General features: G+C 39.2%; 1 protein-coding gene across 1 annotated transcript; it reads right to left on the reverse strand.

Moving 5' to 3' along the window:
* Positions 1 to 19,145: 19,145 nt before the first annotated feature.
* On the reverse strand, positions 19,146 to 21,803 carry LOC124160886 (40S ribosomal protein S8). Its single transcript, XM_046537003.1, has 6 exons — positions 21,727 to 21,803; positions 21,190 to 21,296; positions 20,918 to 21,017; positions 20,444 to 20,619; positions 19,526 to 19,655; positions 19,146 to 19,317 (listed from the first exon to the last, which is right to left on the reverse strand). Exons 1-6 carry the CDS (start codon positions 21,728 to 21,730, stop codon positions 19,208 to 19,210), a joined length of 627 nt encoding a protein of 208 aa, XP_046392959.1. The 5' UTR covers positions 21,731 to 21,803; the 3' UTR covers positions 19,146 to 19,207.
* Positions 21,804 to 21,847: the final 44 nt, after the last annotated feature.

A 21,847-nucleotide genomic window follows, 5' to 3' on the forward strand; every position in this document is an offset into this window, starting at 1 on the left:
TTTTATACTACAAACTAGTTGTTTTATTTGCATGGTATCATGTTCGCCTCCTAGTTTCTTCACTGACCGCATCTCGCAGCCCTAAATGCATAGCCAGTGTCCGACGAACGAGAGCGTTTCTGATTAAGACTAGGATGAGTGCTGCATTAGGGTGGTCCTTATTTTTAAAGTTTTCGAATTTCTTTTGGGACGCCCCCAGTTTTGTTCCATTTGTTGAGAAAATAGATCGTGAAAATTATTTTTACAATCGGATTCCGGGAAAACGTGCCGGATCGCACTTTAAGGTTTGAAATTTTGGTATTTTTGGGTGTTTTTCGGACATAAGTGAAGATGATGTCACTCTCGGATTATTCTATCACTTTTTTGTCTTCTACAACGACTCGATAGGCATTTGCAGAGTATCACCTCAAATTTCTTTCATTTCTGCCCATTCGTTCCCGAGATATCGCACAGAGAGTGAGCGCGCGCCACCCCAGCCAGTTTGGGTGGCACGCGGGTTGCATACGCTCAATTTTTGTTGCTCATTCTCACTCGTCGTAAAAGCATAAACTAACTGCTGCATGCATGGCGTAGAATCACCCTGTGCCTCACACCCGTGCACGGTACCTCGTAGATGTAGCCTCCCCGGAAAAAAAGAAGAGTCAGATCGCCAAAATGAATGGAATTTGGGGGAGGGAGCATGACAATGGTTACACCTCTCAGCCTGGGATGTCCAAAAGGCCGTTTTACACGGAGCACGGAATTGCGCAGGTTAGAGCTGCATTACTTTCTAAAATGGCGTGGAATTGCGCGAATGCATGAACGAAATTAGAACAGGGGCTATTTTGCCGTCTCGCATCCACGTATTGATCTATGACTCAATAATGATCTATCGTGGAATAAACATATTCGAGAAATAACCGGTCAAGCTAATCGTAAAATGGGTTTTGTTAAAAGAATATTAGGAAAGTGCGACGACAAAGTGAGAGAAATTAGCTACTTTTCCCTCGTTAGACCACATTTGGAATACGCTGCCAGTGTTTGGGACCCTCATGAAAAAGGCTTAATAACAGAGTTAGAACGCGTGCAAAGAAGAGCTGCCAGGTATGTGAAAGGTCGTTACGATAGTCTTGTTAGTGTAACTGACCTCTTACATAAACTCGGATGGGAATCTCTGTCGGACCGTAGATTGAAAAATAGACTAAACCTTTTAGATAAATTCAAGAGCAGTGTCTTTTCTGACGAAGTTAACCATATCTTGCGGACGCCAACGTACTACGGAAGATCAGATCATATAAATAAAATAAGAGAGATAGATTGCAGAACAGACAGATTCCGAATGTCATTTTTTCCACGATCAATAAGAGATTATAACGGCAGCAATAGAACGCGTAAATAGATTGCATGACTTGTAGTGTAGCCTACTAACCTATGTAAAACTTACTGCATGTTTCTGAATTTCTATTCTATATTCTATTTCTAACAGCATATAGTAGTATAGTTTGTTATTATACGGGACGTTTCTTGGACGGTGTGGTGTGCATGTGGGAGTCCAAATGCATGCTGCATGCTGGTGATTGATCACCCCCTGCCAAACACCCTAGAGGTGGCTCGCAGGGTAATTTGTAGATGTAGATGTAGATGTATTCTCGCATGTGTTCTAGCAATTCACCGCTTTACACGACGCAATTTGGATTGCGCCTTCGCACGAACGTCAGATTGCGCAATTCCGTGTACCGTGTAAAACGGCCTAAAGAGGGGTGGAACGGTGTTAGTTGTGCCATTGCGAAAAATGTTGGGGGTGGGGGTTACGATACTAGAGTCTATTCCACGCATTCATGAGTCCTTCCTATGCGTTTAAGGTACAGCACCCACTCCTAGAATTATTAATTACAGTCTGTCCTCTACTTACGAACATTCGACTTTTCGAGATACGAACGTTAAAAAAAATAGAAGAGTGCCCGAAATGTCAAATTTGGCACCATTGAGGTTGGCCGACGCAACGCGGTGTGCGTGGAGGAACTCGCTTTTTGAGCACAGTGAAAAAGGAATATCACCATTCAGCTGTTGTAAAGTTCGGAACTGTTCAGCGTTTCGCGCGTTTTTCCTTCCCTTGGCGTTTGAAATGTTTTCGGCCCCAACCGCGTCGCACGTGCAGTTTGATCAGTTCGTCATCGTCGTGAGTTAACGCAAAATTATAATGCAATTTCTGCATTCTGCAGGATAGCTACATTTTTCGTTGGCTTGCTTAGGGTTTTCAACTCACGAAAAGTGAAGTCATGGCAAAATTAGCAGCGCCGGAACGCACTTCTCTTAACTTTTTTTATGAGTGAAATATTACTCTGTGTATTCTTTCATTACAAGCTATTACTTACATTATTACAATTTTTTGTTTTGGCTTCGAATGTGTGTATTAGATATTTGAGGCGACAAAATTGCTGAAGGTGTTATTTGACTATTATGTCTCTTGTTAACCAGCGTTCCGGCACCATGATACCTCTGCTTACGAACAAGTTCAACAAGCAAATACAAGAGTTGCGAGCAAGGCCTTGGAACGCATCTTGCTCGTATGTCGAGATCTTACCTGTTAGCAATAAAAAATTTGGAACACTCCGCACAATTTAATTAACCCTACCGTTTTGTAAGCCTACTTTCTCGTTTTATAGGGGTTGCTCTAATGGACTAAATCATACTTTGCACATTTAGTTTGAATGAGACCGAAGTATTAGTTGAGAATTTGAACTAGGTATTCTGGAATTAATAGACTAGATAGTGATCGTCGGTGGTGTAATAGTTAGCGCAGTTGCCTTTCAAGCAATTGACCCGAGTTTGATTTCCGGCCGACGCATTTTTGCGGCGGGGTTAAGTCCTTGCCTGCCACACGAGAGGTCGCGAGTTCGAGTTCCGCCTGGGTAGGTTGCCCCTATTCAGGAGATAGTTCGTGTACGTTTGATTATTAAGTTAAAAACCCCGATTTAAAAGGCCAATAATGCTGTCTTCTGAGGTACATGAATAAAATAAGAATAGGGTACTGCGCTTCCTGAGTTCCATGATAGTTAGTAAACCAGTAGCCAGATTATTTAAACGGTTAGGTTATCAAGCTATAAATCTGGGTAAGCAACGGGGGAGGGACCGGGGTAAGGATTACTTTTTTGTAGATGATAAGCACCAATGAGAACTCAAGGGGGGTTCTCAGAAGGTAACAACCACCGGGGCCGGAACCCAGTACTACAACTGATACGCCCGCGCTCCTGGGGAGGGGAGTGGTAGGGAAGGAAAAAGGATTGAGGCGCCGCCGCGACAAGGAGCCCGACGACGACTCTAGGGTAGAGATAGGGATGGAAGGGAGGGATAGGGAATACCCTCGCCGCTATGAGAGCGACCAGGGCCCAGTACTAGCGAAACCATGATTAAATGTTTCTATAGGAAGGAAATTTCTATGATTTTCCGCAGATTGGGTGATGAGGAGTTGGAACGAGACTCCGAGGAACGATGCGGGCTCGCAAGGACACACTCCCGGGGCAGGGACTGTAAGCGCGAGCTTTTCTCCTCTGCACCCAGAAGGGGGGAGGACAGGAAGGAGAAAGGAAGGAGGCGCCGCCGCGATAGGAGCCCGACGACGCCTCCTGGGACGGGATAGGGAAGGAAGGGATGGGACGAGGAATCCCGCTCCGTCACAAAGGCGGACGGGTCCTACCACCAGCGAAACCAGGCAACAGCCATTGCTATTCTAACGATTTTGGGTGATGATCAGTGCTTACTGACCGTTCTTACTCATCATCCTCGTGAACCCAGGGCCGGTTTAAGTGGTAAGCAAAGTACGCGACCGTGTAGGGCGCCAAGCAAAGGGGCCACCAAAGCCCTCCGTCCAACGTTTAGTACTGATCAAACAAGGAAACTAAAGGTTGAGGGTTAATTGTGATTCGTGTTTAAGCTGTAGAAATATTACATTTTAGTTTATAAGAGAAAGCATGCTATGAGTTCACCCTGATACTTAAGTCTCGGCCCTTATTCCTGAAGTATTTGTATTTTTTTATGTATTGTATCCAGGGAGAATCCCTCCTACCTCTCAGATTATTTTAGAGGGGGGGAATATTGTTCGCTTAAACTACAAAAATGTCTTGAACCGGCCCTGCCTGAACCTCACCCTCAACATATTTTTCTGCCGCAAATTACTATTCCCTTAAGGGAAGCTGCTACCTTCCTCACATCAGCCTACCGCATTCACACCTTCACCCCCGCGACCACTTGTACAAGTTTGACAATCATTGCTCCCCTCCAAAGTAATTTTACCATAATGCCAAGAAGTATAGATATACATATAGGTCTGAACTCCATAACAATATGAGGTTGATTGTACTGATATCACAGGTATCGGAAACTCGCGGATGCCGATGCTTTATCTGTGCGGCTTGCGCAACTAATATTAATCAAGAGCAATTCTAAGGATAGTGAGATTACACACCGGATGTCTGAATTCCTCCATCTACAGAATAATAGTAGTAAAATACAGCATGAATCCACTAGCTATAAATTTTATAGAAACGTCTGGGGAAAATATTTGTTATTTTATACCCAAGCAGGCTTGCCTAATTGAAAATACAGCCCAAAATTACATGCTTGTTTGAACATGCAGCCCTCGGCATTAAAATTTTTCTGGGCTCTTCTTAATGCAAAGAAATTATGATCGTCCCATATCGCGCCAGAGATTGGAAAATGCGGAGTGGGCCATTCTGGTAAAGGGATACCAAATCACAAAGGTTACATGAAAACTACCCGGTTATTCAAGTTCTTTATTAGTCCTCTAATTCACTCACCCAGGTCTTAAACTCGGAGGTTGGGTTGGACAGGAAAGAGTAGAGCTCACCCCTAAGCAAACCCCACACGTGCAGAGAATGGAGCGGGGCAATTTAATTTCCCAGGGTTACCTCGCCTCGCGAGAATTTTTGCTAGAAATTTACGAAAATTTCCCCAGTATTTGGACCATTGGCGGATACAGAAAAAACTCACGGGCGAGGGGGGGCAAAAGATATATTTCGAGCTACCTTTGCTTTTATCGTAGTAAAAAATAATCGAGTAACTAGCAAAGTTTAACAAAATTTTATTGAAACTGATTACAGACATATAAAAGACAACGCCATCTTATGACATTAAAAAATTACAACTGTGGTTCTGCAATTTTCGGCAATGCGGGCGGCACCGCAAGGGGGAGAGGGGAGCGCGCGCCCCCCATATGTATCCGCCTCTGATTTGAACCCAGGACTTCTCGGTCAGTAGCCAAACTCTCTATCCATTGACCACCAAGCTCAAAATCAAATGCCAATAACAGTAGGGATTTTTCACTGGAAGAACGCCATAGAACTTCGTACCAGCATCTTTTATGGTCGACGTAAGTTTTTTATCCAGTCAATCAACTACACATGCGAATATACGAATATGCGAATATAGGCGCAACAGAATTCCAAAATAGTCATTCCAGAAAGCATACTCTCAAAAACCTGGATAATATATAATTTTCAAATGACTATCCAGACCTATAAGTACAATTCTATAAAATTGTCTGCCATTGTCGATGCATCAATGTGGAATATTTTAAGCAAATGTTGAAAGGATATTGTCTTTGCTAAATTTTGAGAGGTAAAATCATGGAAGAAGAAGGAACCCTCCTTCCACCACGGTAAAATGAGCGAATTAGTATTTGGTAGCCCCAAGGCAAGGTTAGAAAAATAATGAGGAACAGTGAGTGGCAAGAGTCAATTCAAATATTCCATATGGAAACTCGGCGTTGGCATTAGCCCGGTTTTAGCTTACAGAAATACCATAAATTCCACAACACCGCTAGTAATTACGGATGTCACCTTTAAAAAAGTGTCGCTCCTCTGAAGGAACGGGTGAAAAGTTATTCTTCGGGGAAGGGAGGGGAATCAGTACCATTTCGAGGTGCTTCGGCGCGCCTTAAGCCCTACCCCCTTTCCGACAGCTCCGATGATCACTGTCACTCATTTCAGTCGCGAAAGGCGTTCGACGAATCGCTTTTTCCCCAGACAACGAAAGCTCAACCACATGGTCATGAACATGCATATATGTTCATGCACATGCTTCTACGATTCTCAGAAATGAGATTGAGACCGATGAAAAGTCTAATTATGGGTGGCCTTGAATTACCTACTCGTGAAGTTACGGCATCTTAGTTTGAGAGGCTGTTAAGTCTCTTCTCCACTAAAAACGCACTATTTCATTCTTTAACAGCCATTTTAGAGAAAGATTTCTGAAAGACATACATTGTAATTGTCCGCCACACAACGGCTATCACGAATTTCAGCAAGAAATCACACTATGATCTAAGCATTGCGAATGAAACGTGAATCACGAATGCCAGCTAGAGATGATCGCAAAACACGACAATGCAAGGCTGATGAGCAATCAGTCATGAACATACATACACTTTCATGCAATCAGAGCAACCGCCGCCTGTACACCTCTTAGGTCTTTAAGTGAAAGGAGGCGAAATACAGAGTCCGGCGAAATATAGACATGCCTGCTCTCTAGCGGTTAGAAAGTGAACTGTTTGGAGAAGCTGGAAGGAGATGGCGGGTGGCAATTATTACAATCAAACCCTGGAATCATGCAAAACTTAATATGTGCTGACGGTAATTCGCCACTCAATTAAAATATCAAATTTTTAAACAAATATTGGGGGACGTGTCCACCACACCCCCATCTTTATCCGCCAATGACTTAAAGGAGGGAAAGTAGATACAATTTCAAATTACTGGCCTGTTTCTCTCCCACACAGTCCATCAAAAATATTCGAAATTTTTCTCCAAAGTCAGCTATCCACATACATACTTATAAAATCCTATCAAATGCACAACATGATTATAAGAAAGGATATTCAACAACCAAAGCTTTGACTGACTTCATAAATAAGATAACCAAATCAATTGCTGAATCAAGCTTTACATCCCTATTGGAAATTTCTTATAAGTCCTACAGAAATTCTTATAAGAATTCTGTAAGACTTATAGGATTCTATAAGTCTTACAGAATTCTTATAGGATTCTATAAGTCTTACAGATTTCTTATAGGATTCTATAAGTCTGATAGAAATTCTTATAGGATTCTATAAGTCTTACAAAAATTCTTATAAGAAATCTGCATTTCTTATAGAATTCTACAATAATGCTGCGCGGGTCGCATACCTTTTAGGTTTTTATCCAGCAGGCGTGTCACCATAACTTATGTTGGCAATTGATAATTATTTAAGGAATTCTACATAGGATAATTTTTTGAAATTATGTATAATTCTTTTTTAAGTAATGTTCTGCCAATTTCCTGGTTTTTTTCAGCATGGTATTTGACATAAATGGTTCCAAGAAGCGGAGGCTTCTTTAATGCGACTTGTTAGTATATATATCGCTGAGGGCATATGAAAAATTGTAGACTTAAAAGATCTGTCTGTTTCGAGTCTACAGATTACTTGACCGATGGAAGTTCGATATGGGCCATGAATAACCACGATGTATACTACAATTGCATACGTTGCAGGATACTGATCACATGGTTCCCTAGCAACCTAACAACCAAAACTTGTTTGGTTGTTAGGTTGCTAGGGATTGCTTTTATATGTTAATCATTCACTATGTCTTTGTGATAGCAGTTTAATAAAATAAGTCGTGTGCTTCGAACCAAAATAAGGCATTGACCTCATTTGGTAAGTATTAAAAAACTGGCATTCCTAAAATTATGTTACCTTAAACAGATAGTTTCGTTGAATTTTAAACTTTTCATCATTAATTTAGATAGACATGTATATTTTTCAGATTGTGGCATATCTAACATAAGAGGAAGTTTTAATGAAAACAGTGTTTTAATGGACAAAGTGAGTGATTTAGTCGTCTCTGAAGAGAATGAGAATGAATTTGTACGAGTATGCCAACATCTGCACAGTTATTATTTTATGGAAAATACATCAACTATTATTCTCAATCAGTGTTTCTGTGATTCCTATTAATTTCCCTAAATCTTGCAATTATTGTTAGCCATATTCTACATATCCTTTTCTCCAAAATGGCATCAAATTCCATTTTGCTTTGCTTATTTCTTTCATTATCTATCCAAATCTGCATGTAGAGGTCTCATTCTCTCTGGTATCTTAAATAAACATTGCTCATATGCATTTGATTTATCAAATTTTACTCTTCCTTCCCATATAATTTCTTGAAGTACCTATCCCCAGTGGAACTTGAATTTTATTTCATTTGCTTCTTCAATTCTCCAGGTTAAATCATATTCCATATTGCAATTCCTGTATCTTTCATTGCATAATGATTGCCAAAGTTGTATTCAATTATCAGTCCATCATTCTAGGCTATCGTTGGTTTCATTGATTTTAGTTTCTTTTAGCATGTGGGGACATTAACCCTATACAGAACCCATGCCCTGAAAGACCTCTATGGTATCTCGCCTTGTCTGGCCAGCCAGGTGAACTTTACAGGGCTTCAATGTCCTTTTTGATGTACACTGATGATAGACATCTACATTTGGTTCATGGGAAATCATTAGGTTTTCTGTATAAGATATAGGCGTCTACATTTGGATTGAATTAGGTATAATGCTAACTTTGTACTCTCAGTAGGGATGTAAATCTTATGTAGCTTTTTATAGAAGTTTGCGCAAGTGTTTTAAGCATGTTGATATGATATTTATAATAAATATTTCCATCAGAAAATTTGTTATAAATAACATTTTGTAACTGATAGTTAGAAGAAATTTTCTTATAAGAAATATGCCCAATTTCTGATAAGAAATTTTCTTATAAAAAAATTCTTATAAGAAATATGCCCAATTTCTGATAAGAAATTTTCTTATAGAAAAATTCTTATAAGAAATTTTCTTATAAGAAATATGTCCAATTTCTGATAAGAAATTTTCTTATAAGAAATTTCCAATAGGGATCTGCCTTGAAATAGAAATAACAAGGAAAGAAGTATTCATGCGAATAGGAGAATGTGATTGCTGGAGTACCTCAAGGGTCAATGCTAGGGCCACTCTTATTTAATATTTATGTAAATGGCCTACCATATAGTGACTTAATGATATATGCAGATGACACCGCAGTTGTAATCAGAGATAAATCCATAACTTCCTCACAGAGTCCGCAATTAGGAAACTGCAGTTTAATGAATGATTTAATACAGATACTAAAAACTCAGCATTTCAAAAACAAACCTAATTATGTAATTTTAAGATAGTCCAAAACAAAAATAATTACTACACAGATATTGAAAATTAAAACAATAGGGAAGTGCACTAGTGTTTCAAATGCACCAAACACATTTTTTAAATTAGAGTTCAGGATAACATAATGTCGTAAAACCACAGTTTAAATCCTAATAGTGAATACTTGATTCGAGATGACCGTCCGAAATATGGAAAAATTATCGTTGCGTATGTATTCACGCCGGCCGGAACGTTCGCCCTTCGCAACTAGAATCATGGGATGTTGAAATTGAAATTCAGCGTCATTAAAAAAAAATACTATTTATATGCAAATTGATAATGCAGGACACCAGAATGTCAAATAAAACAATTTAATACTTCTTGCTGTGCAAACATGAATTGGTGGGACCAACTATAAGAAGTACATCAGCCTGTCTTATCGGAGCCTGCTCTGCTTTACCATGTAAGATGTCTGTCACAATTCTTTATTGTCAGACTTAAGTCTACCTAACAGATGCACTAGGTGTATGACGGATACATATACCAACACTCAAATAAGATAATGGCAAGAATCAAGGTAGGTAAGGAATCAAAGTAGCTGACATCTGGTGGCCACATGGACGTACCCAGCGGGGGGCAGGAGGGGGAAGCTGCCACCTCCCCCCCCAGAAGCAGAAGTAATTATCCAAAACGAAAGATTTGTACAACCTTTCATCAAATCCAAGAAAAGTTATAATAGTGTAAAGCATATACATAATTATAATTAACGTATATTATTTTCGAGCAAACAATTTTTTAAATAAATATATGGTGATTTTATAATTTTCTTGAAATTTAGGCTTCCTCAACTTTATCCAGGTTAAAACTTGAACTACCACAGCTTGCCCCCCTCTATATTTGATCCGGGGTATGCCCTTGATGCAGAGTTTCAGAGTATTTTTTACGCCCCAGAGTTTAAGAAACTTTTACTTTCCCTTGGGCGGTAGCGGTGGAAAGGCTTGCGAGTTCTTATGACCCCTAGAGCTGCACTGGTGGGATTAATTCTAAATTATTCCCGGTAGGGTCACCCGCCAGATAGGTCGAAGGCAAGGTTCTTAAAGTAAGAACTAAACTACCGTCTAAGAACCTTGGGTCGAAGGGTAGGAGCCAGCCGAAAGGTAGTCCACGTGATGGTGTCACGTGAAAAACACTGTTGGAATGGAAGTGGGAAGCCCTACCAACTATCTCTTCCCTAAAAAAACATGGAGTACAACCAAATGAGCCTCGGAACCTCATCGACCGGGACCCGTCCGCAATGGGCGGGTGTCGGGCACGGTAGCAAGGTCGGCAAGGCCCTCAGGGTCGTCAACATGCGAAATCCTTGCAGAGACTTATGACCATCATCAGCAGCAATGAAGAAAGAAGAAAAGAAGACCAAGACGATGGAGAAGAAGAAGTCGGCTAATAATTTAGGGACGTGGAATGTGAGGACAATGATGACGGTAAGGAAGTTAGAAAATATCAAGAGGGAAATGTATAAAATTCGAGGAATCAAGCGAGATGGAGTGGAATTGATTCATGATGAAACAATGACTTGCAATTTTCCACAATAATTTCAAGGTTGCATTATTGTGGAAAATTGCAAGTCATTGTTTCATTAAGAGGGAAATGGATAAAGGGAGGATAGATATCTTAGGATCATGCAAGGTGAGTTGGAGGGATGAGGGGGACTATTGGAGTGATGGTTATAGCATTATATATAGTGGTGGGGAGGAAAGCCAGCGAGGGGTAGCTTTCATATTAAATAAACGGGAAGATTGGTAAGCATGTGGTAGTTATAGACCAGGTAAGCAATAGGAATCTGTTGGTAGAAATTGAGGCACGGCCCACCAACCTTGTGGTGGTTCAAGTTTACATGCCCACTAGCAATCATAGGGAGGAAGAAGTAGATGAGGTGTATGACACCTTGAGGAAATAATTAGAGACACACCGGGTAAGAAAATTCTGGTAGTGATGGGGGAATGGAATGCCTCCGTCAGGGAAGGGAGGGATGGACACGAAATAGGAGAATTTGGATTAGGAATTCGGAACGACAGGGGTGAGAAAGCAGCAGAATTTTGCAGGAGAAACAAATTAGTCATCACAAACACGTGGTTCAACCATCATAAATGGCGAAGGTACACATGGAAAAGTCCAGGGGATGTGGGGAGATATCAAATAGACTACATTATAGTAAGACAGAGGTTTAGGAATAGTTTGAAAAACTCACACAGCTTCCCTGCAGTGGATGCGGATTCAGACCCCAACCTAGTGATCATGAAATGCAACGTAAGTTTCAAAAGACTTATGAAAGTTAGGAAGGCGAGGAAATGGAATGTAGAAGCCCTGAAGGGGACTATGAGGAGAGAATATCAGAAACTAGTGGACAATTGTATCCAGGAGACTGGAAGTACACAGAGTGAAGAGGAAGGGTGGGATAATAATAAAACAGGAAGAGTCAAAGTGGCGGAGAAGTCAATTGACTAAGTTGACAGCAGACGGATTAAGAACCCTTGGGTTACTGAGGCAATGGTAAAAGAAATTGAGGAGAGAAGGAAGTGGAAGAACGTGGACACAGAGCAGGGCAAAAGAATGTATAGGGAACTAAATAGTTGATTACAACGTGAAACTAAGAGGGCAAGGGAGGCTTGGTGTAAAAGACAGTGTGAGGAAATGGAAAAGTTCCAGAAGGATGGAGAAGTAGGTGTGTTGTATGCCAAACTTAAGTCACTATCGGGCGGCAAAAGTGGACAAGCCATGTCTAAAATTAAGGCTAAAGATGGGAGGATGCTAACAGAGCGAGAAGAGGTACAGAGTAGATGGAGGAAATAGGTGCAGGATCTGTATGATAGAAGGAACAGACCGGAGAGATTGAGTTTAGAGGAGGAAAGTGCAGTGGGGGAGGATAATCGTGGGCCGGGGATATTAGATTCGGAAATAGAGAGAGCACTTCGTGATATGAAGGCTAGGAAAGCAGTAGTCGTGGACAATATCCCGTGTGAGCTTCTGAAGAATCTAGCGAAGGATAGTAAGAAAACGTTTTTTGAACTAGTATGCAGAATCTATGAGGAGGGATGTTGGCCGGAGGATTTCGTGAAGACGGTTTTAATTCTAATACCGAAAAAGAAGAAAGCTGCGGAATGCGGAGATTATAGGACTATTAACCTAATATTGCATGCAGTGAAAGTGGTACTGAGGATATTGAACAGACGAATGGAGGCGAGGACAAATGAGTACATATTTGGGTGATGATCAGTTTGGTTTTAGAAAAGGGAGGTCAACTCGTGATGCAATAGTGTGGTTTCCTATTATTATTTTATTGCCTAAATCGAAAGATTATTACTCCTATAGTATGTATTTCATGCTTTTAGATTTTTAAATCATGACATCTATTTCTCGTGATTAAAGGACAAGTGAAAATTGTCAAGAGCACGAAAATGCAACGGCTAAGTATGTATTCTGGGAAAATCCCATGTGATGTCGTTCTGGTTCCTGCTGCCACAAGTGAGGTGACCTTGGGGCGAGGCTCTGAGCGCTGATACAATGCAGGATGCTATCAGGTAGCAGAGTACCATACTAGATGGTAGTGCTTGGCTTAAATAAGGAATATTACCTTATCAAACGAAGAAAACTTTCCAACCGTAGCCAGTTTTAATAGGTGATTATGAAGAGATGTTTCCCTGAGCTTTGTGCCTCATGCATGCATTGGTAATCTCAGACGACATAAAACTCCTATCTACTCTTATAGAAGCTAGGTCCCTGTGACGTCACGTGGAGTGGCATCGCATGGGCACCAATCTGGCCTTTTTCAAATGAGGATAAAATTGACCCTTACCATTCGTCTTAACTGGTATTTCTAAAACCAAATAATTTGTATATTATGAATACACTAATGGTGGGTTACGAATCGCAATCAATGCCTTTCGTTTTCTTTGATGAAGGAAACTACCCTATTGTAATAATGAGGTCCCTAGAATATGATCAGGACATATATGCCTGTTTCATGGATTTTGAGAAGTTTTTGATAGGTTGAACTGGGTAAAGTTAATGGGTATCCTCAAAAGAATAGGTGTAGATTGGAGGGACAGATGACTAATTCGTAATCTGTATATGACTCAGACTGCACAAGTGAGGGTAGCAGAGGGAGAATCTGGATGGGCAAGCATTGGCTGTGGTGTGAGGCAAGGCTGTCCTCTATCGCTGATAGAATACTATAATAATAAATAAATACAAGACAATGCCATCTTATGATATAAAAAAGTTATTACTTTGGTTCTGCTGTGTTTGGCAAAACGGGCGGAGGGGGCACGACCCCCATCTGTATCTGTCATTGTTCGCGTCTGTTGGTTGTTGTGAGCGATTACTTCTCTCAACGAATTACTATTTCTTGAGTATATCTCACCCGGTGGGAATCTGAGAAATTTTTCATTTACATATAAGATATGTTACTAAAATAAAACTATTTTTTCAAGGAAATAATCTCATAAACTGATGTCACATCTTGACTTAGGTACTCCCCCCTAGACTATGGCTTGCCCCCACCAAGACCATGGCTTGCCCCTCCTAGTCATGATCCTGGGTATGCCCTTGGGTGGCCAATTTCAGAAATGAGACAGAAGTGATCGGCCTGTTCGTTTACTAATGCTTCAGCCTGGTAGTGAGCGAAACATGTGTGTTTTCAACAATTTTGTAAAGCGAATACTGATATATATCTCAGTTGTGAATAATTGATGAAGTAATTTTCTCCAAATCCGACATTTTGGAGTTCAATAGAGACTTCAAGAGGCCCTTCGTTGAGGGCTATGAAGTGGAACGCTATAATCACATATTGGAAGTTGTCATGGTTGAATCACTGGAGTATTTGGTTCTTGTAATGGGCTTTTACATACAAGCGAGCATTATTAATGCCATGTCACACAAGATACATGCTTTTCGGAAGAAAATTGGCATTTCGTTTTATGGTATAATGTTGGACGATTTTATTAACCATCTTTTACACAGGGGCTATTTAATGTAGGCTAAGTAACAGAACTTTTTTATGGAGTTTTAAATTTTTATTCTAACATAAATAGCAAGACAGTATGGCATAGGGAATCAACAGGAACATATAATACTTATAAAAAATATTGGGGGGGCCCATATCGGAGGTCTTGCCCTGGGAAGAGGTTAAATTCAAAGTGTGTCGCAGCACCGAAACACTACCATGATTCACACCACTTGATTCAGTTAACCTGCTTAACCTCATAATTATTTGTTTCAACACACATTGTTGAATTTATTTTAAAAGGTAACTATCGTCAAACATGGGAAATAAAAATAACAAATATATTTATGTGATTTCACAAAGCATAATATAACTTAATTATTTTCTTGAATTATTGAGGGGGCTCCGCCCCCCCAAACGAATCTTTGAGGGGGCGCGGGCCCCCTCAGGCCCCATGGAGTCGGCGCCACTGCTTTTACAATATATCATTATTTAAAATCATCAAACAATATGATAGGCATCTCCTCACGTAAGCCATCCATCCTCAATGAGCTAATATCTTTTGTTTTAAGGCTGTGAATAGTGATTCAACCTGTATCACTTTAGTGAAGGGAATTCCCACTCAGAAACCCTCATTGACGTAATAATTAACCAATCTTCATTGTTCCTGTTGATTCCCTATGCCATACTGTCTTGCTATTTATGTTAGAATAAAAATTTAAAACTCCATAAAAAAGTTCTGTTACTTAGCCTACATTAAATAGACAGATGCACGGCATTCGTGGTACTTGAGCATAGTATGCATGCTGGGTTTTGGAATACCTACTACTAAGAGTTATTTCTTGCTCCTAGCCACTTCACATCATTCTCAGTTGTCACGATTATAATTATATCCCAAACCCTTCATTTTGTGACTGGATAGCTGAAAATTCAGTGATTGTTATAAAAAAATTTGTACATCCTTCCATCTGTCTGCATCCCCTCCTATACTCACACGAACATCTTTTAAGTAGGCATTAAATAATACATCGACATTGTCATGCCCTTTATATATTTCTGTATGACCCATTCTAATTTTTTCTTAAGTAAGCTATTAAGCTTTTCTAGCTAACTCTTGCCCATTATCAAGATGTGCTCCACTTCTTTCTCAAATTAGGGGTTTAGGGGAATCTATGGAGAGAGATAGCTTTTGTCTCACACCGGTTGGTGCAACAATAAACGCCACACAATTTGTTGCTCATGAACTTCTACCTCTGTTTTTCATCATAATGCCATTGATATTCGGCTAAGAGAGTACACTGGCACAGAAGTGGCGTGAGGAGTAATTACATAATTGGTGAACATAACTGAAAAAGCTGGTGCAAGTTATTTCCACCTTTCAGTAAACTAGGGCTGAATGTCCTATCAAAAGTAAGGTGCCAGCTGCTATTTATTTGACTCTGTTGATTTAAAGTAATTCATTTAATGCATCAGTAATTAGCATTGAAGTCCAGAATTTAAAATTTATCAATTAACCCTTGCATATTGAGCACCACTCAACCCTTTCATGCTGAATGTCAGCAGTAGCCAACGAGCATCTTCATATGCAAAAGACCTAATCTTGGCTCCAACTGACACAGGTTTTTCAATGCAAACAACCGGACGTCAGATACAGCTGGCATAGGGTAAGGGAAGTGACCGCTGAGGTAGCAATGGTTGGAGCCATTCTGGTCCTGTCTGAGGCTCAGTTTAGCAAGACCTAGGAGCCACTCCTTGGGAATTGGCCCCGAACCTCTTACTCATTTATGATCCTCCTTACAGCAGAAATCCATAGTGGTGGTTATATTGTCCATGGTATTTGGAAAGAAACTTTTTGTTGCATGCTCAAATTAATAATATTTATATATATATATCGTTTCCTTGCCTGCAATTTCAAAGCAAAATTTTTAATTACCAATAACGGACATCTTAAGTCCTTGTGTTTACCAACTTCATAAAAGTATCTTCAAATTAGCAGCAAGTAGAAAAATACCTACTTGGAATTCTAAACTTCCTCTTCCTATCACTACTTGAAGATATTCGTAAATTATGTTAGTTTCATAATTTACAACTCAAGATCAGTTGAACCAATTTGAATGAAATTAGGTTTTTAAATATGTACTTCTTAGCCCGAAATAACCTTTAAAATATCACAAAATTCCACAGGAAAAAATTTACCATGATCTTAAAAATTGGTAACACTATAACAAGTGTTGGTCAAACTTACGAGTATTAGTTCTTAGTGATGATTAGTCTTTGTTTTCAGCAATTTCATGGCAGAGCTTTGTAACAAAATCATAAACAATTCAATACATTGAGAAATCAACTTGAGTTAAAACTATTGTGACAAGCTGGCAGTGTTCCTGTTGATGACTCCAGCAGATAGATTTAATTTCCTCGGAATTTTATCAATTCCATTTCATTGAAAGATGACCTTATCAGCACAGAGTCCCTGAACATGAAGTAGCCACAAAAATCACAATGGTTGAGTGAGCAATGAATATTAGTGGCTAAGAATGAAGATGCGGATGCCTTTAACTTTGGAGTTCAAAATCAAATTGTTGATACTCCACTTTTATACAATGCTATTGACTGCATGAAGGCCATATTACACAATACATTAATACCTATGAGTTAATGTGACGTACGCATGTCTAAACGTATGAACGCCAAAATCCACCGTGTAACCGACCAACTAGTGCAAATGCATGAACAGATAGTAGAACCAATACTATTTCGGTTCATGCATTCGTACATGTTCCGGTCCAGCAAAATCATTCACCAAACCTACATTATCTCATACGTGTTACTGTACCCTGTAACCAGGCCTTCAGAAACAGCCACCAACTATTCATCTGAATTGAACTTCCAGGAAGTTGGGGTGAGAATTGTAAGCAGAAGTCTTTCTGACAAGCCATTGTAACACTTATTTTTGTAGTTAAATTAATATTTTTCCTCAAAGCATTACAACCAGTCAAACATGTTTAAAATTGGTACAGCCAATCTAGATTTATAAATGGTGTAACTAAGCTGTTAATGTTAGGCGCTACGAAGTCTGCTGAGTCAGATAGATCATTATACAATATCATCCTTGAAGGTCTACTGAAGAAATAATTGGTTCCAAATGAATGAACCATAGTAGAACAGGTAAATTAGCATTACGTTTGGCGCTCTAAACCATATTGTGATGACACTACTTTCTGTCACATCACATTCCCAGTTAAAAATTTTGTGAACATAACATATTAATAGCTGTTCAGTGGCTGGAGCTTACCAGCATCCCGCAATATGCACTATGTTAAGAGGAAAATAGTGGTAACCAGGTCAGATAACCGCATTCAGTGGAATCATCTGACTGATCCAAGTTCATATGTAAGGGATTACAGAAAATTTTTTTAAAGATCATTTCTTATAGCCAACAATGGAGAATAACTCAATAGAAAATTAATTACATGATGGACTAATATATTGCCTTATATTAAGCCATTAGGCGCAGGAAAGTTTTCTTCTCTTAGTCCATTTTTCCACAATGCCTCTAAGACCCAATACATAATCATTTCATACTCAGGTGACAAGTCGTTTGTAGAAAGCAAGGAGTGTGATATGGAAAAGACAAAAATATTAAGACAATACCAACAGCACAGGAAGATACTTAAGTATCATTTCTTTTGCTTAATGTCAACAACTACTTCACGTAAATGCAGTATTAATGTCTGTCCAGAAGATTCTACTAAATCCATGCATTCCAACAGAGCAGCAAATGAGACATCGAGAAGATTGACTGAACACACTTGATTCAAACGTTAACTATCAGAATGAGATAAAACAAATGAATCTTAACAGCAAACATCACCACGGTACTAAGGTCCTCCTAAGTGCAACCTCAATGACCTGAACCTGTTAATAATGTTTGGTTCAAATATTTAATGTTTCCACATTTTACCACAACATATCAAGTATTTATAAAAAGAGCTATGATAAAGCTTCTATTTCAGATGCCAATTAGCATCATGGTCCTTAGTACAATTAAATCTGACTAGCTCCGTGAGAGCTAAGATTATACACGATGAATTTGTCATGTCTTGTGCCAACTGAAAAACTTATCCCGAGTCATGGTTACAGCAGAGACATTTCTCCTTAAAAAGAAAGAAAAATGACTTCGCCTGTGTGAATACTGAGAGCAAGTTTTTCCTTTCTCTAGTAATTTGGCATTAACAACACTGGATAAGTACCTTCCTGACAGTGTACCTAAGCACAATAACAAAAGGGGGAGACAAGGTTACCACAATTCTCAACTATTTTCAAAGCAGTGCAGCTACTCTTACAGGCTTTCGTAAGCCTTCAGTGATAAAATATAATTTTTGGTAGTTAATTTACGGTCTATAAGAGATCCACCTCCATAGCAAAAATTTGATAATTTTAACCTCATCATCCAGCACACCATAAGGCAGACCATCAACCTAGAGTTACTCCCAGACAAATAAAGACAAGGGTAAAATTAACCAAGAGGGGTTAGGCACTACATACAAATACCACCATAGCAAAACTTAATGTGAAACTTAGCAACATCCTCCATCATTAAAAATTTCCTAAAGGCTGTTATAAAGCTGGGAATGTTACCTCAGACAAACTATGTTGAAATTGCTAGAACGTGAGCTTGAAATTGTAGAAGGGGCAACTTTGCTGCCTCACATCCACACATTCCACCACTTGCATGCAATTTGGATTGGGTCTTTGTACATACATCAGATTGTGCAATGACACCTTGGGTTAAACTGCCTTTACAATTAAAATGCCATTTCTAGAATAATAAATGATAATTCCCCTGAAAAGTAAGGGTCTACTGATAGCATTACCCAATACCACCACATTGTTTATAACAAAATTGAAACAGCTTCACTAGGCAAATAAATTATTACAAGCATTAGCGCGATTAAATATTTATTAAACACGCCATCACTTTTACAATGTACAACCAAAAGCAGTTTATTTTCCTTTCTTGGCCTTAATTTTTCTCATATAAAATTCTAACTCCTTCCCTTCCAAGATGTAACCATCAGAACGTCCACATTGGCCTGGACGACTGGAGACACATGCTGCAAAAGAACATTAATAATGTTAAGGACGGCCATTACCAGCTGTGACTGCATATGAAACTAGCATCTAACTCAGAGTAACTATGACATGCTATTCATCGGCTAAGAGGTTAGCTCAAAACGAGTGCACCCCATATGAATAACCTCGCATTAAGAAATTATCATCATTGTCATTATCTCAATAAATCTATGCTATAAGAGAACATACCCAAAATCCTAGCAGTTTGAAACTGCTCCTCCAGAGCTGGTTCTAATTTAGCGAGTCGCTGTCTTGCCTTGTACTTCTTTTCTACCTTCTTTGAACGCTTCTTGTTGAGGACAGCCTCTTCTGCCTCGGTCTGAAAAAGATAGCAGTCATTTATAACAGCTCCACATCCAGAAACCATATATAACTTCAAAGAAATCATCAGTTGCCAGTCATAATCATTTCTATCATATGACACACAAATTAATCATCATTTTAATAACCTCTTAATGAAAGAATTTCAAGTTAAGAGGCAACCCTCCCTGTTTCACTCCCATTACATTTAAATGATAGTTGCCAATACAATCAAGAGAAACCAGTAAAAACACGAGGTGAACACTAGTTGCCAAGCGTTATTATCTTAAATGCATTAAAATTTATCCCCAACTCATGCAAGTCCACAAGTTTACGTATCTTATTCGGTCCTCCATTTACCAGGCTGGAATCTCTACAATCTCATAATATCAATCGTTTGGTCAGCACTGTTACTTTCGAAAATATTTCAACATAAGCCAGTACACCAATTCGAAAAAACAGCTCATTGAAAGTAGCTATCAAAAAGCCCAATACACAACATGCTAAGAAATAAAAAATCACATTTTGAGAGCGTCTGTTTACTAAGACACTGTGATCACTACTCTTAATAATGGGGTTCATGTGTCATGACCCTGTAAGTGCACAAAATAATAACATGCAATTTTACACGAAGGATTTACGAAAACTAAGTTCTTACTTATTCTTACCAATTAACATAACCATGACAGACCAACTGTCGCATTCTTAATCATTATAATTATCAAAATGCCGAAGAAACACGGATATGAACAATAACCTAAGATCATAATCCTAGGCCTCAAAACAAACTCAAGTAAAAATACTAACCAACTTGGCGCCCTTCTTCCTTCCCAAAGGTAAAATATAGTGCGACTCGTACCACTGCCGGAATGGGGTAGCATCAACAATAACAATAGCGTTCTTTACAAGTGTCTTCGTTCGCACCAATTCATTGTTCGATGCGTTGTACACGACGTCAATAATACGAGTCTTCCTCGTACAACCTAGAAAGAAATAAGGGAGTGAGATTTGGCATTGGTTACCCACACTAAACACGACGACGCAAGATTTCAGATTAATGTTTGACCTCACAACTTTCAGAGTAGGTAAGGTTATGTTCATCACGTGGGTGGGTAAAATCCATACATAAGTATCATTTCTGAAGCCTAGTGCAGTATAACCATGCACAAAACAATAGTGAAAGTAAGCCGAGAGTTATCTATACTATTGCAAGAGGCTTATTAAGCCGAAATAAGAGTCAAGGAAAAGCAGGGTGAACATATAATTCGGCAGAATACTTACATTCCGAACCCCAAGAGAAGTTTCCTTGGTCAAGTCGCAACGCACGGTATTTCTTATTACCACCACGTGTCCTGACAGTGTGAATACGTTTAGGTCCAAGCTGAAAGTAAAATTCAATAGAATTTAAAGACGAAATACAAACACATGTTTCTTATCAAATATAAGACCTCAGCACGTTAGAGGTTATAAACCCTCATCATTTTCAGGTTAAGCTAAAAAGCAATGTCATCATATAAAAGGCAAACAGAGGGGCAGAAAGAAATGACATATACCTTAGTATTCGCGGCAGGTCGTCCTAATTCGAACTTCCTCTTCTTCCGAAGAGGCTTCCTCTTTCCTCCAGTGGCCCTCCTCTTGTGCCAATGGTCTCTGGAAATACCTATAAGAAAGCAATGAAGCCTTAGAAAAGAAACTTGGAGCTATTTCCAGCTATTTTACCCACGATTTTCCTAAACAATATATGTTTATTTAATGTGGCACACTTCAATTTTTTTCCGGCGAAAAAGTAAGAAATAAATAACGCCAGGATCACGTTTTAATAGATTATTATTAAGGAGTTATCTTATGACTAGAATATCGTGACAACAAATACATGAACGTATGCTATTCTTTACACGTGTAACGAATGGTTGCGGTCGCCTATTTATAAAGCGGTAATTAAGGAATATCATAGAAGATCGTACGAAAGTAAATACATAAATAACTTATAGTACATTAAGTTTGGATATTTAAAGTAAAATCAGTCAAGAAAACACACTTCCATTGCAAGGATGATTGAGGATTGATCGTTAGCTACACGGAGTACTTACCCATCTTGATGTCACATTGAAGGAGGAAGCCGGTGGCATGCTGGGTAGCTTATTGCACCTAGATTCGTTGGACAGCCGGAAGTTCAATCTGGTTCAACCAATGAAATTATGAATTGAAATT

The sequence above is a fragment of the Ischnura elegans genome, chromosome 6, assembly GCF_921293095.1.
Source record: "Ischnura elegans chromosome 6, ioIscEleg1.1, whole genome shotgun sequence".
Classification (NCBI taxonomy): Eukaryota; Metazoa; Arthropoda; class Insecta; order Odonata; family Coenagrionidae; genus Ischnura; species Ischnura elegans.

What these genes read in the sequence shown, in the direction of transcription:
- LOC124160886 (XM_046537003.1), bottom strand. An exon ending in CTTCTCTTGGGGTTCGGAAT is followed by an intron (nt 20,620 to 20,917) that starts GTAAGTATTCTG and finishes ATTTCTTTCTAG; the next exon opens with GTTGTACGAGGAAGACTCGT. An exon ending in TCAAACTGCTAGGATTTTGG is followed by an intron (nt 19,318 to 19,525) that starts GTATGTTCTCTT and finishes GTTCTTTTGCAG; the next exon opens with CATGTGTCTCCAGTCGTCCA.